Here is a 15,639-nt window from a genome sequence, read left to right on the forward strand (position 1 = left end):
CCCTTCTGTTCTCCTCTGATTCTTCTCTATGATCAAATTTCTATGCGTTTGGTTTAGGGCTGCCAGTCGATTTCGTCAATATTTAATCGCAATTAATCAAATTTTGTCAATAGTTAACTCATAATTAATCACATTTAATCACAGCCGATATATTTTTATTATCTATACTAAGTAGAGATGTAAATCTATTTGTAGTAATCCATTTGAGACACAACGATAACGACGACAACTACATCAAACTTTATGGAAAGTGGATATATATGGACCATTATTTTAGGAGACTAGCTAGGAGACCGGAGATCAATTCCACCCTCAGCTATCTCTGTGTGGCGTTTCCATGTTCTCCCCGTGCATGCGTGGGTTTTCTCCGGGTACTCCGGTTTCCTCCCACATTCCAAAAACATGCTAGGTTAATTGGCCACTCCAAATTGTCCATAGGTATAAATGTGAGTGTGAATGGTTGTTTGTCTACATGTGCAGTGCGATTGGCTGGCCACCAGTCCAGGGTGTACCCCGCCTCTTGCCTGAAGACAGCTGGGGATAGGCTCCAGCACCCCCCGCAACCCTCGTGAGGATAAGCGGTAGAAAATGAATGAATTAATAATAATAATAATCATAATCAATATTATGATTAGGATTATTAATAGTGGTTAATGATTATTATTATGGTGATATTATTAGTATTATTATGGTTATTATTATGGTTATGGTTATGATGATAATTATTATTATTATTATTATTATTATTATTATTATTATAGTATTATATAATATTAAAATAACAATAATTATTATTATTATGACTCCGGTTTCCTCCCCAATCCAATGAATGATAATAATAATAATAATACATATTATTATTATTATTTTAATATGATATAATACTATAATAATAATCATCATCATCATAATTATTATTATTATTGTATTAATATTATAATATAGTATTCTAATAAGATAATAATAATGATGATGATGATTATTATTATAGTATTATCTAATATTAAAATAGTAATAATAATAATTATTATTATGACTCCGGTTTCCTCCCCCAATCCAATGAATGATAATAATAACTATTATTATTTTAATATGATATAATACTATAATAATAATCACCATCATCATAATTATTATTATTAATATTATTATATTAATATTATGATATAATATTCTAATAAGATAATAATAATTATTATTATTATTATTATAGTATTATATCATATTAAAATAATACTAATAATTATTATTATTAGCATTCATTGGAATGTGGGAGGAAACCGGAGTCCCTGGAGAAAACCCACGCATGCACGGGGAGAACATGCAAACTCCACTTTGTCCGGATGTTTTTGTTTGTAGATTGATTCCACTGATTGATACGTGGGCCCCTTCTTTGGCACACTGTTGATAACAGAGTCATATTTTTAGCAATATTTGTCAGCAAAAGCAGAAGAGACTCCTCCACAAACAGGGGACTGTTTTTCCTCTAGTTTCTCCCAAGCTGCTGCACCTCCAACAGCAGCTTGTGGAGCCTCCCAAGAGAGATGAACATTGCACATTGAAAAGCCCTGAACTATACATACTCCTCAGATGACAACAAACACAAAGAAAGAAGAACATAAAGCTCCATTTTCTTCTCTCCAAAACTTGCAAGGATGACTCAACAACACTCTTCTCAGCCATACCCCCCCCCCCCTCAGCCACAGTCGCAGGTCTTTCAATTACTTGATGCAGAGTGCGGAGATAAAGCCAGGGTGCCACCTCAAAAGAGGCACCGCCTTTCATCTGCCAAGAGGGCTCTTGCATGGGGAGGAGGTGAGAGGTTTTCCCGAGCGCCACAAAGCCTGCTGATGTTCTCTTCAAAGACACGCTAGTTTCTCCTCTTCTGTCTTTCAGCTTTCCTAAATGCACTATTCATCAATGCTTTTTTTTTTTGTGGAGGTATGCTTGGAGACCGAAAAAGGCCAGGTCAACTCGAGGGGAAAGCTGCACAACAGTGGCTTCGGCCTTCTGTTCGCAGGTTTGAACCCCTGGGAACTGGACTACAGTGTGATGTAGTTCATTCATTCATTCATTTTCTACCGCTTTTCCTCACGAGGGTCGCGGGGGTGCTGGAGCCTATCCCAGCTGTCTTAGGGTGAAAGGCGGGGTACACCCTGGACTGGTCGCCAGCCAATCACAGGGCACATATAGACAAACAACCATTCACACTCACATTCATACCTATGGACAATTTGGACCATTTTCTATACCATTTTTCCTCACAAGGGTCGCAGGCATGCTGGAGTTTTTAGCCTTAGAGAGGCTACGTGAGATACTGTAATACAGGGGTCTCAAACACGCGGCCCACGGGCCAAATGTGGCCCGCAGGACACTAGTTTGAGGCCCCCGCCTTGATATGAAAGTTTAATGTTAGTGCAGCCCGCGCAAGTTTGATATGGATGCTGTATGGTATCATGTACCCAGAAAAAAATATTACGTTTGATTAATGTTCATGTTAAAGGTTAAATAACTGTTAATAGTTATCCTCCCTATCCGTGTGGAAGTGGTAAGTTTTTGGCTATTTAAGTTTAAAGGAAATAACTTGAAGGCTACCGTTTAGGTTGCTAGCTCTCTAGTTTGCGAGTTAGCATGTGCCTCAAGACCCTGCAGTTGCGCAATATGTTGTAAATAAAAAGAGTATAAATGTGACTATAGTCGTGTTTTGTCATGTCTACAGGGCTCTAATAATGCTTTGTTCATTTTAATCTGAAAAAAATAATTTGTCTACCCACCAACTATATGTGGTTTCTTAAGTTTTTATTATTATTATTATATTTATTTATTACTGATTGATTGATTTTCTTTATTCTTGATTTGTTTATTTATTTTTCATCTTATTTTGTGTAGAAAAATAAAAAGTAAGATATTTGAAAACAGTGGAATGTTTTATCAGAGCTTTTATTGTAGAAAATTGGAACCAAAGTGAAGTTTTTGAATTTTTTTTTTTTTTTAATAAATGCGTTTTGTTTTTTTTTCTTTTGGAAAACCTGATGCGGCCCAGTCTCGCCCAGACCCTAGCTCCAGTGGCCCCCAAGTAAATTGAGTTTGAGACCCCTGCTGTAATCTATCCCAGTATGTTTTTAACGACACAGTGGACTTCATATGACATGAGGCATCTTATTCCGCACTTCAGAATTAAATAATCACAGCAACAAAACAAGACTAAATAATCAATTCACACACAAAATGAAGGCTCTATCAACTGTGACAAAATGACACTCAGTCGAGGTATTCTTGTCACTGTGCTCGGGCGCCCTTAAAGCACACGTATTCCAATCATGGCATTAAGCGGGAGGTGGCCATTTGGAGGTACATAAAAAATTCAGAGCTCATTAAAATCCCTAAGCAAGTCGATAAGGCCATCTATGCATCAAAATAGCAACAGCGCTCCCTGGAATAGCCACATTTTAGTATTAGCATCCATCATAAAACATTAGCCGTCATAAAAGTTTGCCCATCAAAACACAATTTCTCTGCTTGATTGGGTGAAGGGTAAAGAATAGGAGCGGGAATTTAAGGATACACAAGCACTGAGGTATTGGACGTATTGAAGGTGGGAGTATGCGGCAAAAAGGATGCAAGATCTACGACACAGGCTGGAGGGGAAAATGGAGAGCAATGTGGAATTTTTGGGGGGAGTCGGTGAGGATGGATGGAGTCAAAAGAGCTCTGATTTTTGCACTGATTGGAAAGTTAAAGGGAAACTGCACTTTTTATGGAACTTTGCCCATCATTCCCATATTTAGAATGGAATGGAATGGCCTTTATTGTCATTATACAAGATGTACAACGAGATTGGAGAGCTTCTCCTTTCAGTGCAGTAGTCAAGTTAAAAAAAAAAAAAGTATATAAAAGTAGAGTTAAAAAAAAGACAATTTAACAAGATATATACAAGATATCCAAAATATATACATAGTATTGCACAGGAGCATATGCAGGAGCAGACATATTGTAGATATATTAATTTTAGTGCAATGATAAATGGGTCATAGTGCAAATAATGATTGCAATAATGAATGTGTATTGTATTGGGTTGTTAAATAAATAAATATGATTGAGGTAGTAACAGAGGCAGTGGTGGAAATATTGCACATTTGCATTACGCTAAATTTTGCACATTTGCATTACGCTAATGACCGGGTACGTTGTATGTCTGAGTTCAGGGTGGTAATGGCTCTTGGGAAGAAGCTGTTTTATCAGTCTGCTTGTTTTTGCCTTATGTTTCCGTTGTTGCCGGGAAGTTTTGCTAGTGTTTTAAATCATTAAAATACGGCAAGATACTGCAACTATGACGTTAGCTTCTGTGTACGTATGTGTTAATGCATGATCACAGCATGGATATGAAACGATGCAACTTTGTGAGAAGTTGTTTCAGAGGGCTTCATAGGTGTATCGCAATGATGTGCATTGTTAGCTAGCCCATTGTCTCTGAACTGGCCTGGAAACGCCTCGGGATCCGTCAGGAAGAGCTGGACAAAGTGGTCGGTGAAAGGGAAGTCTGAGTTTCCCTGCTAAGGCTGCTGCCCCCACGACCCGACCTCAGATAAGTGGATGGATGGATGGATGCCAACATTGCGGCAATTTATGGACGTCAACCGGGTCCCTCGTTTGCTCTTTATGTGTCCATCATAACTTTACATAGTAATACAACCAGGGAACCACAGAACATCATCCCCATCCAAGTTCATATCTCAGTTGTCAACACTTATGGCTCCCCCAAGCAAGTGATGCATGGCGGGCTTCTGTCTTGCCGGAGTTCACGTCAGGGTCAAGGCTTTGGCAAAGAGCACAGTCATCTAAAAGTGACAACCCTCCCTGCAGAATTACACCTTTCCCTGTGAGTGCCTACCGACTGGTGGCTACTCTGACGCCCTCACAGGTTCAGAAAAGTTAAGTAAACCAAGACCCAATACAAGACTTTAGAAACCCTTAAAATAATTACTGTGTCTATATTGTCACACAAAACACAATCCTCTGACAGTTCTGTATAAAAGCCATTGATATTGTACAAAGTTTTATTGAACAGGAAAAGAACAAAATGTCAGCAAGTAATACACTGTAAGTGTCAACCTGTAAAACTCCTTTTCACCCTTAATGTATCTTGTTTAGCATGTCTGAAAAATATAGACCATTGGTTCCCAAACTTTTTACAGTCACGTACCCACTCAGACATTGGACCTGAAGCCATGTATACACTACTCCTGGACCCGTACAAAACATAAACCTTTTTTTAATCTTCATTAACTTGAAATATTGAACATAATTAATTGGTTAATTCATGTTTACAGTAATTCCAAGTCAAAAATGTGTACTTTTCACAGTCACATTTTGATACATTTTCACGTTGATAGATTAGATTAAATGATCTGTCTCCTTTCTGCTCCGTTCAGGCACACTCGTGATTGTCGGTGTTTGGCTCTAATTGTTGTTTTTAGTCACGTACCCCATGACAATTGCTGTACCCCTGTACTATACCATACCAAAAAGTACAGTGTGTGTGTGAGGGCAGGAGTTGGGAGGTGAAGAGGAGGACAAATCCCAAGAAAAATGACCAAAATGTAATTAGTGGAGGTTTATAGGTTGTGAACACAGGGACAAACTTATTGATGTAAGCCAAGGTTAAAAGCCTTTGCCTAACAGCACTGATAAAAGGATATGTAAAACAAGCCAATACAATAGCAAGAACATATTTATTTTTTTTATATTATTTTTATATTAATATAACATTTTTTTGGGGGGGGGGGTTTGGACCACGGCATCTAATTTCACAAGAAAACTAAGCAACAACAAACTAAACAACAGCAAAAATAAGCAGTAATTTCACATGGAAAAGTTAAAATATTAAAAGAAAAAAATTAAATGTAACAAGTAATCAAACAAAAAAAGTCATAGCTTTACATTTTAAGAAGAAATAAATATTTTGAAAATAATAGTAAAAAAAAACAGCAAATATGTGTAAAAAAAAGAGCAAAGACTGAAGTTCATACATTGGTGATGATGTTAAATGTTCATTTAAATACAATCTTAATCAATCAATAAAATGTGTTTTGTGTTTAAAAAAAAATATTCGGGAGTGTGGAATTAATTGGATTTACATCATTTTCTATGGGAAAACTTTTCTTGGTTAAAGTCCGTCTTGGTTTACGTCCAATGGATTAATGATGCTAACCAAGGCCATAGCTAGGACAATAGTTTAGTTGAATAGTTTTCTTTAAATATATATATATATAAAACTCCAAAATATCAAAGTGACCCTTGCATTCTTTCCTTTTTCAGTATGCGACCTTCGCTGGAAACTGGAAGCGGAGAGCAAATGTATTCTAACCAAAGCTGAAAGGAGTGGCCTCTGGCAGAGGGGAATATAACCGTTTAACTATCATTACTGGGAAGTGACGTCTCTGTCAGTCGATGCCATGACTACTTCTGCTATATGTCCATGCGTGTGCGTGCATACACACACACACACACAAAATGGAGGCTCGTTAGCCAGTATGTGGAGCTCGTGATGAAAGCAGCAGCAGCCAAAGGACAGGGTCAGCCAGCAAAACTGGGGCTGCCATAGACGCTGTCGTCCTAATGAACTGCAAAGTTCCCAGCAGTACACGGCATCCAATTAGCCAGCAGATAAATCACGGCAGCGGGCCATGGAAACGCCATCCATGACCCACCATGCTAAAATGTAAACACGATAGAAGGGCATGCTGCATTTGCTTTTGAAATTGTAAGGCTTTTGTTGATCAGGCGGATATTGTGTAGTTTATGAACTTATTAGTCCTTGGCAACAACATGTGGAAAACATGTGGACATAAGAAGGGTGTGGTAAACGACATTTACCACAGGTGCCCACTATTGGTTGTGGTCGGGGGACCAGCACCAGGGCCCCCCGACTCCGACAGACGGGCGGACCCCCACATCAAAGGGAGGAACCCCGAGCCAGCCGGGTCGAAGGGACCCAAGTACGGCACTCCCTCAGCAGACCCGACACAGCCCCCAGTGTGGAGGACCCCCCCTGAGGAAACACTGGAGTTAAAAGCTAAAGACTAAGAACATAAAAGAGGACTAAAAAGATAATAAAAAAAATGTGTTAGAATCTGCACCGTTTTACATTTTAATGCATAAAAAGAATCACATAAAATTTGTTTATTGCATAAAGGCTTTTCGACTTTGTCAGGAAACTCTATTTCAACAAAAAAATAATTTTTATTACATTTTAAAATGGTTTGGTTGAAATTATGACCACTGTATTGTTAGGGTCGGTTTCGACCCGGTTATAATAATATGATTATAAAGCAATATTTTGAGCCACAACTGAAATCATAAGTATACAATTAGCCAACACAATGACAACCAGCTCCTCTTCTCATCATGTAAGCTTTAGGGGATTCTCATTTTGACCAATTTTCCAGTATACCAACAGAAAAACAATGTCCAGACATGTGAGGGGAATTCACTCATTTGACTGATGGATGATTTCACATTTACAATTTGGATCATGGAAAGAATGGCAAGAAGTACAGTGAACCAAGATCTGGACCTGTTCTGCTTTTTCATTTCACTTTATACTAAAGTTCTGTTGCTGAAAACAAGAACTTTTTCTATTGTTTTTTTTATTATTTATGTATTAATTAATTTATTATTCATGTATTTATTATTTGTGTATTAATTAATTAATTAATTTATTTATTTATTTTTTATTTATTATTTTTATTTATTATTTTTGAGGAAAAGCGGTAGAAAATGAATGAATGAATTTATTATTATAAATAATATTATTTTTATTATTTTTGTCTTATCAGTCCCCTAAAGGCCAAATATACTAAATTTTGGACGAGTCAACAAAACCCAGTAGATTTGTAGAGTGCCTTGAGATGTGTGAGAAACCCCAAGACATTCCAATAATTGTTGTCTTTAATGACACTGTCATCTTGTGGAGGATTTTTCTGAAAGATAATAGCACAGGCAATATAGTAGTTATGAAACTGTTGTGAAAATGTCACCCTTTTGTATGCAGTACTTCAGGAGTAGAAGAGTTGCACACAAACAAATAGTCATGTGAAAAAGTTGGGCCACCCGATGGGTGAAATGACATTCTAAAGATATCCTCAAGGTTTCATCATCATTGGCGCCTGGTGACTTACGGATGATTAGATGCTGAGTAAGACATTTTGCAAGAAATTTTTACACATAGACGCCTAAAGGTGCCAAATTTACTAGCGAGTCAGCAAAACAACCTAAAGTTACAGGGGGTATTCCATTTTTCATGGCTATGAGAGAAATTTCAAGTCAATCTGACTTATGGGGTGTCCAACTTCAAGATTTATAGTACAGTCCTACCAAGTTCACTTTGCCAGTAACAGCTGTCCTATCGCTTGCTCCTGTCCCACCCGCTTCATATCACACATTTGGTTGCTGCCCCCCCCCACCCCAACCCTCTTCAATAAAATGTCATTTTCATCGCCTAAAGGATATAAATGGGGCAGCGATGGCCTCCAAGGTGACAGAGCAGTTACATCACTTTATGGATTACCAGAAATTCTGTGCTCATTGAGTCAGTAGCTACTTTAAACTGACCTATTGACCTTCTGTTAACGGCTCTCGGCCTGGCCAAAGACGTCCACTGACATAAGTGGGATTATCCATAACATCACCTAACACTGTAAAATGGCTTTGCATGAATAAGTTGTAAAAACTAATTCACCGGCTGAATTATCACGGTCGAGATGCTGAATTTATGGTTGATACCCAATCCCTTATTTATTGTGGTTAACAGATTTTAAGACCTTTCAAAATCCCATTTAAGAGCGTTGAATTCATATTCATAAAATTGTATATTTATTAATTGTAATTGTATATATTGTATTATTTATATTTATATTTATATTTATATTTATATTTATATTTATATTTATTCATAAAAAATATAAAAATTTAAATGAAAAATTTCTCACATTTAAGAGCGTTTTAGACATCTTAAGGCCTTGAATTCATATTCACAAAATTGTATATTTATTAATTGTATTATTTATATTTATATTTATATTTATATTTATATTTATATTTATATTTATATTTATATTTATATTTATATTTATATTTATATTTATATTTATATTTATTCATAAAAAATATAAAAATTTAAATGAACAATTTCTCACATTTAAGAGCGTTTTAGACATCTTAAGGCCTTGAATTCATATTCACAAAATTGTATATTTATTAATTGTATATTGTATATATTGTATTATTTATATTTATTCATAAAAATATTTTAAATTTAAAGAAATTTCTCACAGGGGCTGCACGGCGATCGAGTGGTTCGCGCGCATACCTCACAGCTAGGAGACCAGGGTTCAATTCCACCCTCTGGCATCGAAGGTCGCATACATGGAGTTTGCATGTTCTCCCTGTGCATGCGTCGGTTTTCTCCGGGTACTCCGGTTTCCTCCCACATTCCAAAAACATGCTAGGTTAATTAGCCACTCCAAATTGTCCATAGGTATGAATGTGAGTGTGAATAGTTGTTTGTCTATATGTGCCCTGTGATTGGCTGGCCACCAGTCCTGGGTGTACCCCGTCTCCTGCCCGAAGACAGCTGGGATAGGCTCCAGCACCCCCCGTGACCCTTGTGAGGATAAGTGGTAGAAAATGAATGAATGAATTTCTCACAGTTTAACAGAGAAAATGAGATAACCTAAGTCTGTGTGAAGTCCATTTTAGAGAAAGAATCTTCATCATCATAACCAAACGCCACCTGTGCCATTTTCTAGCGGTCATGCGGTGGAATCACACGTCTAAAAAGGAGGTTCAGTATTTCAAAAGTGACAACAAATGATGCTAATGTCCTTGTCATGGAGGTGAAATCAATCACGGCCACATCCCTTGAGGTCAGCATCAATACATAGCAATTAGCATAGCTGTGTGTGTGTGTTCGATTGCGTGCAAGAAGGATGCTAAATGTCCAGATTATTATGCAGCCAACAAAGATTCCCCTTCAGTGTTGACACATTTATTGTAAACGTGTCAATATGGCGTCCAAATATACAAAAGCATCAGATTGTTTGCACAGCGGACAGATGCTGACTGACGTGTGACAACAAGAGCAAACCTGATGGCAGTTTTCTCAGACGCATCTGGTTCGTCTGTAGCTGGAAGCTCATCCGCCAGAATCTCCTCAGGACTTCGAGGGTCAATCTGGGGGGGCTTCTGCTCTTTGCCTTTGATCCCCATGCCTGTTGTGATGGCGTTCCATAGAGCGCTCTGGGATTTGGAGCCTGCAACACAAACCAGTGCTGGGTGGTGGTGGTGGAAAAATTCAATGCATCGGTCTTTTGTTGCAAATGTATTTTTAGTGTTGTTTTTGTTTGTGGATTCACATAAACAACACTACCCTGAATGAGCGGCCTGTGGAAGTGGACTAACATTCTTGTGCTGCCATCATGTGGGTGTTTAATGTAACACAAAAATAAATAAGGTGATGTTTAAGTATGTTGCAGTACTTGAAATGCTTATGGAGACATATTTCGGAACTAAAACTAGAGTCAAAAAAGCACAGACGGTGACCAGAATTTGATTACTAAAAACCAAGACACTTGGAACGGCAATGAGAGTCTTACAGTCCTAACAGCTAGGAGTTCAATTCCACTCTCGGCCATCTCTGTGTGGAGTTTGCATGTTCTCCCCGTGCATGCGTGGGTTTTCTCCGGGTACTCCGGTTTTCCTCCCACATTCCAAAAACATGCTAGGTTAATTAGCCACTCCAAATTGTCCATAATAAGGATCGACCGATATGTTGTATGTATGGGCCGATGCCGATACCAATTTTTTTCCATCACCCTTAGCCGATGGCCGATTTTGCTTGGGCCGATATTTGTGGCCAATACTGCTTTTGCTCCCTCAATTCACATGAAAAAATGAAAATGTAACAAATATTACAGGTCTCAAGTTTAACCAAATATTTATTGAAATGTAAACACTGAACACACATTTTTTAAACACACATTTAAATTAGTTTAATTAGTTTAGTTTAGATATACCTTTATTCATCCCTCAGTGGGGAAATTTACCTTGCACACCAGCAAAGAAGACAGAACCAGTTAAATAGTAAAAAATAAAATCTAAAATAAATAAAAAATAAAATAAAAATACATCTAAAAATAGACAATTTAAACAACCTAATAAGTAGTAACAAATTAACCCAGGATTATATCCAAATACAGTTTACAATATAATATGAAATATATGAAATATGTGACCAGTATATACACTGAGATATTGCTAGTAAATTAAATCTGAAATATGAAGCATTAAGAATATTACACTTAGAACTTAATATATTGCACTAAGAAATGGGTCCTTAAATTATGCTTTCTCCACTTTCCTGACCTAAAAATGTAGTTAGAATGTTGTATTCTCGTGTTAAACTATGCTAAAGTTTCAGATAATGAGGTTTGTGCATTTGGAAGTGAGCCCTGAAAGAAGTTTAGGATGGCTCAAAAACACTCGGTTTCAAAAGGCGTGGTAGAACTGTACCTTTGTGATGTCACAGAGGGGCGGACTTCCTTATATGGTTCATAGTTAGGGAGCACTATGAGCATGTGACCAATCACAGCAGAAAATTAAATTAAAACAGAGCATTTTGTCTGGAAGCACAAATCTGTGCTGGTTATTGTGTGAAGCTGCTCTATAGGAGACCACAACTCAATACATTCATTCATTCATTCATTTTCTACCGCTTTTTCCTCATGAGGGTCGCAGGGGGTGCTGGAGTCTATCCCAGCTGTCTTTGGGCGAGAGGCGGGGTACACCCTGGACTGGTGGCCAGCCAATCACAGGGCACATATAGACAAACAACCATTCACACTCACATTCATACCTATGGACAATTTGGAGTGGCCAATTAACCTAGCATGTTTTTGGAATGTGGGAGGAAACCGGAGTACCCGGAGAAAACCCACGCATGCACGGGGAGAATATGCAAACTCCACACAGAGATGTCCGAGGGTGGAATTGAACCCTGGTCTCCTAGCTGTGAGGCCTGCGCGCTAACCACTAGACCGCCGTGTCGCCCAACTCAATACAAAGTGTCAAAAAATGAGCATAATAGGTCGAAATATGCGATTATACAGCTCATACAAAAACTTACGTGCAAAACTGGCCTGCGGTCGAGTTGAGCTTTCTCCATCTTCATTTGCCACTGGAAGAAAAGAAAAAAAATACAAAGTTAAAAATATGAAGCCAAAAGCGAGTAAACAAGAGTGTCTGCAAACATTTAATAATGAAACACATTGGTGCAATATCTTTGAAACCCTTCCAAGCTTCTCGGGGAACCTCGAACTATGTTCACACTGAATATTTGATTTATAGACACTTACTTACGTCTAAAGGATCTTACTGTGAAGGTGCCAGCTTTTATTGAGGGAAAAGTAATTGAGCCAGGTTATTGCTCTTTAAAGTGTTGCGGTGAGTCCCTCTATAATTCTGGTGAAATCGCTGGAAAGTGAGCCAGCATGGTACCCAAGACAAATCTCACCTTAACTGTCAGATTTATTACACAAATGGATCATTTCATACTGACTGACATGAACCATAATTTGAACTTTACTAGGGACTACAGCAAGAGGGCGCTGCAGGCTTGTGTTAACTATATATGTTGCTCCTATGTAACTTCAGTGACGTGGAATGAGATCGGGAGCTTGGTGAACTTTCGTCACGATAATTTGCTTGTTGTTCTCACCGGCTTGTTATGTTCATTTAGCCTATTCAGCCTCTCAGGTGTGCTCATTATGCAATTATGTAGCATAATAAATAACTCTTGTTATTATGTGTTATGTTAACATACCGAACACTTTTGCAGATTTATATATTATTATATATCTATATAAAACATGTCTAGAGTTTAATTATTAAACATTAGCAAGATTGAATTTGATATTTTCCTGTTCCCGGGTGCGTTCTTTCAGCGCATGCTCAGATATGACGTAAACACGCAGCTCCAGACGTTCTTCACTTTTAAAAAATGGAGGCGAGCAATCGCCTCCAAAGTTTATTTTTGATCCAAACTAAATTTCAAGACTGGACGAACGGAAAAACTGGCAATACGGAGTTATTCCAACAAGTGAATGAAAAACTCGGGGAAGTCGGTATCACGTGATGTTGATGTTTACGTTTTACTGGGCATGCCCTATTGACTATTCTGGTTGATTATAGTGGCGCATGTAGACAAGAGATTGGAATATTCCTTTCCATGTATACCATTGTTTTCGGAAAAGTAATTCGGAAAGATTCCATTGATCTTTGAATGATAATTTTAATGATTTTTTTTTCTTAAAAATTGCCAAATATCGGTCAATAATCGGTCAATACTACAATTATCAACCGGCAAAATTTGTTAATTTGTGTACTACCAGAGGCAACATTTTCTTAACCAGATGATGAATAATAATAACGGATTCGATTTTATTGACGCGGGCCACAGTCACAGTCAAGAGCTCGGGAAGACCTGGGTTCAATTCTCCACTTGGGCATGTCTGTTTGGAGTTTGCAAATTGCAAGTGCGTGGTGTACTCCGGGTACTCCGGTTTCCTCCCACATTCCAAAAGCATGCATGTTAGGTTAATTGGCCACTCCAAATTTCGTACATCTTTAGCCACAGCTGTCCCTACGCCGTCTCCGACCGACCATTATTCTGGTTTCTATGTGACCTGCTCTACACCCCCTGAACCACTGCCGCCCAATTATCAGGAGATTAAGAAGAAACAGGGCAAGACTTTTGGCTAAGGCAGTTAGAGAGACCTGTTCCGGAGCCGGGAATGGGGGGGGACATGAGCCACTTCATTGAAATAGATTTTTTTTTTTTATTTTCATATGACAAGAAGAATTTTTGCCCACATTTGTGAGTAATCGCTGGAAAGTGAACCAGCATTGTACCCAAGACAAATTTGATCTGGAATGAGATCGGGAGCTTGGTGAACTTTCGTCACGATAATTTGCTTGTTGTCCTCACTGGCTTGTTATGTTCATTTAGCCTATTCAGCCTCTCAGGTGTGCTCATTATGCTATTATGTAGCATAATAAATAACTCTTAATGTGTTATGTTAATATACCGAACACTTTTGCGGGCTTTATTGTATGCCTGATATGTACACTACACTTCAGTAGCATCTAGTGGCTCAAACGTGACATGACACAATAGCTACGTATACATGGACCCAAATATTCCAATTGCATTGGGTTTATTTGCTAAAACTGAAAGAATATAACCTTTGTATACACCTCGTTCCGAAAGAAAAGTGCCAATCCGAATGAATATATAATCGGATTCACAGGGGTGGAATATTCGTTTCCCCAATCCGATTGAGGTATCTTGTATCCGCTCAAACAGAAAGTTGTTCTTTGTCACGTTTTTAAATTTTCAGATGACAAGAAGAATTTTTGCCCACATTTGTGAGTAATCGCTGGAAAGTGAACCAGCATTGTACCCAAGACAAATCTGATGTGGAATGAGATCGGGAGCTCGGTGAACTTTCGTCACGATAATTTGCTTCTTGTCCTCACCGGCTTGTTATGTTCGTTTAGCCTATTCAGAAGTTGTTCTTCGTCACGTTTTTAATTTTCAGATGACAAGAAGAATTTTTGCCCACATTTGTGAGTACCTTTCACCCAGAATTCTCGATTTTCGATGATGTGTAAGTCATATGTACATATGTGACCAGACTGCAGTAGCATTGGATACGCATCGGATTTCAAGCTGCATACAAAAAAGTTTTTTTTTGTTGTTTTTTTTTTTAAATTATAACTACTAGTCACATATAAGCAAAAAAGGAAATCAAAATTGACATAGAAATTTGTAAACACACACGTGCCGTCATTGTTTAATACTATAGTCACCCAACAAGAAACTTACTACAGTATTCTTACTTACCGTATTTTCCGCACTATAAGGCGCACCTAAAATCTGATTTTTTTTTTAAAAAGCTGACTATGCGCCTTATAATCCTGTGCGCCTTATATATGGATCAATATTGAGCCGCGACAGGTCTCGCAACTTACGGTAAGCAGCCACCGACTCCATTTTTCCCGTAGAAGAAGAAGTGTGCTGTGCATACTGGGAAATATTAAACAACAATTCACTTTCATTTGTGCGTTTGTATTAAGACCCTGAAATGGCTCCTATTAAGAGACACGCTTACAACGCAGAGTTTAAACTCAAGGCGATCAGTCACGCAGTAGAACACGGAAATAGAGCAGCAGCAAGAGAGTTTAACATTAATGAATCGATGGTGCCGAAGTGGAGGAAGCATGAGGATGAGCTGCGCCAAGTAAAGAAGACTAAACAAAGTTTCCGTGGCAATAAAGCGAGATGGCCACAGTTAGAGGACACACTTGAACAGTGGGTTGTTGAACAAAGAGCAGCAAGTAGAAGTGTCAGTACAATCACTATTCGAATGAAGGCAACAGCGCTGGCACGGGAACTTAACATTAAAGAATTCAGAGGTGGTCCTTCTTGGTGCTTTCGGTTTATGAAAAGATGTAATCTCTCCATCCGTACACAAACTACTGTTTCACAGCAACTGCCAGCTGACTTCCGGGAAAAGCTGG

At 38.1% G+C, this 15,639-nt stretch overlaps 1 protein-coding gene across 3 annotated transcripts in view; it reads right to left on the bottom strand.

Annotated features, from left to right (window-relative positions):
• pde1cb (phosphodiesterase 1C, calmodulin-dependent b) overlaps positions 1-15,639 on the bottom strand; it is a 119,017-nt gene that overhangs the window by 78,830 nt on the left and 24,548 nt on the right. For all 3 annotated transcript variants that reach the window (XM_058065233.2, XM_058065234.2, XM_058065235.2), the window contains exons 2-3: positions 12,185-12,235; positions 10,148-10,313 (exon numbers count right to left, since the gene is read on the bottom strand). In XM_058065233.2, the coding sequence (XP_057921216.2) occupies positions 10,148-10,313; positions 12,185-12,235 (217 nt within the window). The remainder of the gene's footprint in view (positions 1-10,147; positions 10,314-12,184; positions 12,236-15,639) is intronic.

This window comes from Doryrhamphus excisus, linkage group LG11 (assembly GCF_037039965.1).
Source record: "Doryrhamphus excisus strain RoL-2023G ecotype Guam linkage group LG11, RoL_Dexc_Guam_v1.1, whole genome shotgun sequence".
Taxonomy (NCBI): Eukaryota; Metazoa; Chordata; class Actinopteri; order Syngnathiformes; family Syngnathidae; genus Doryrhamphus; species Doryrhamphus excisus.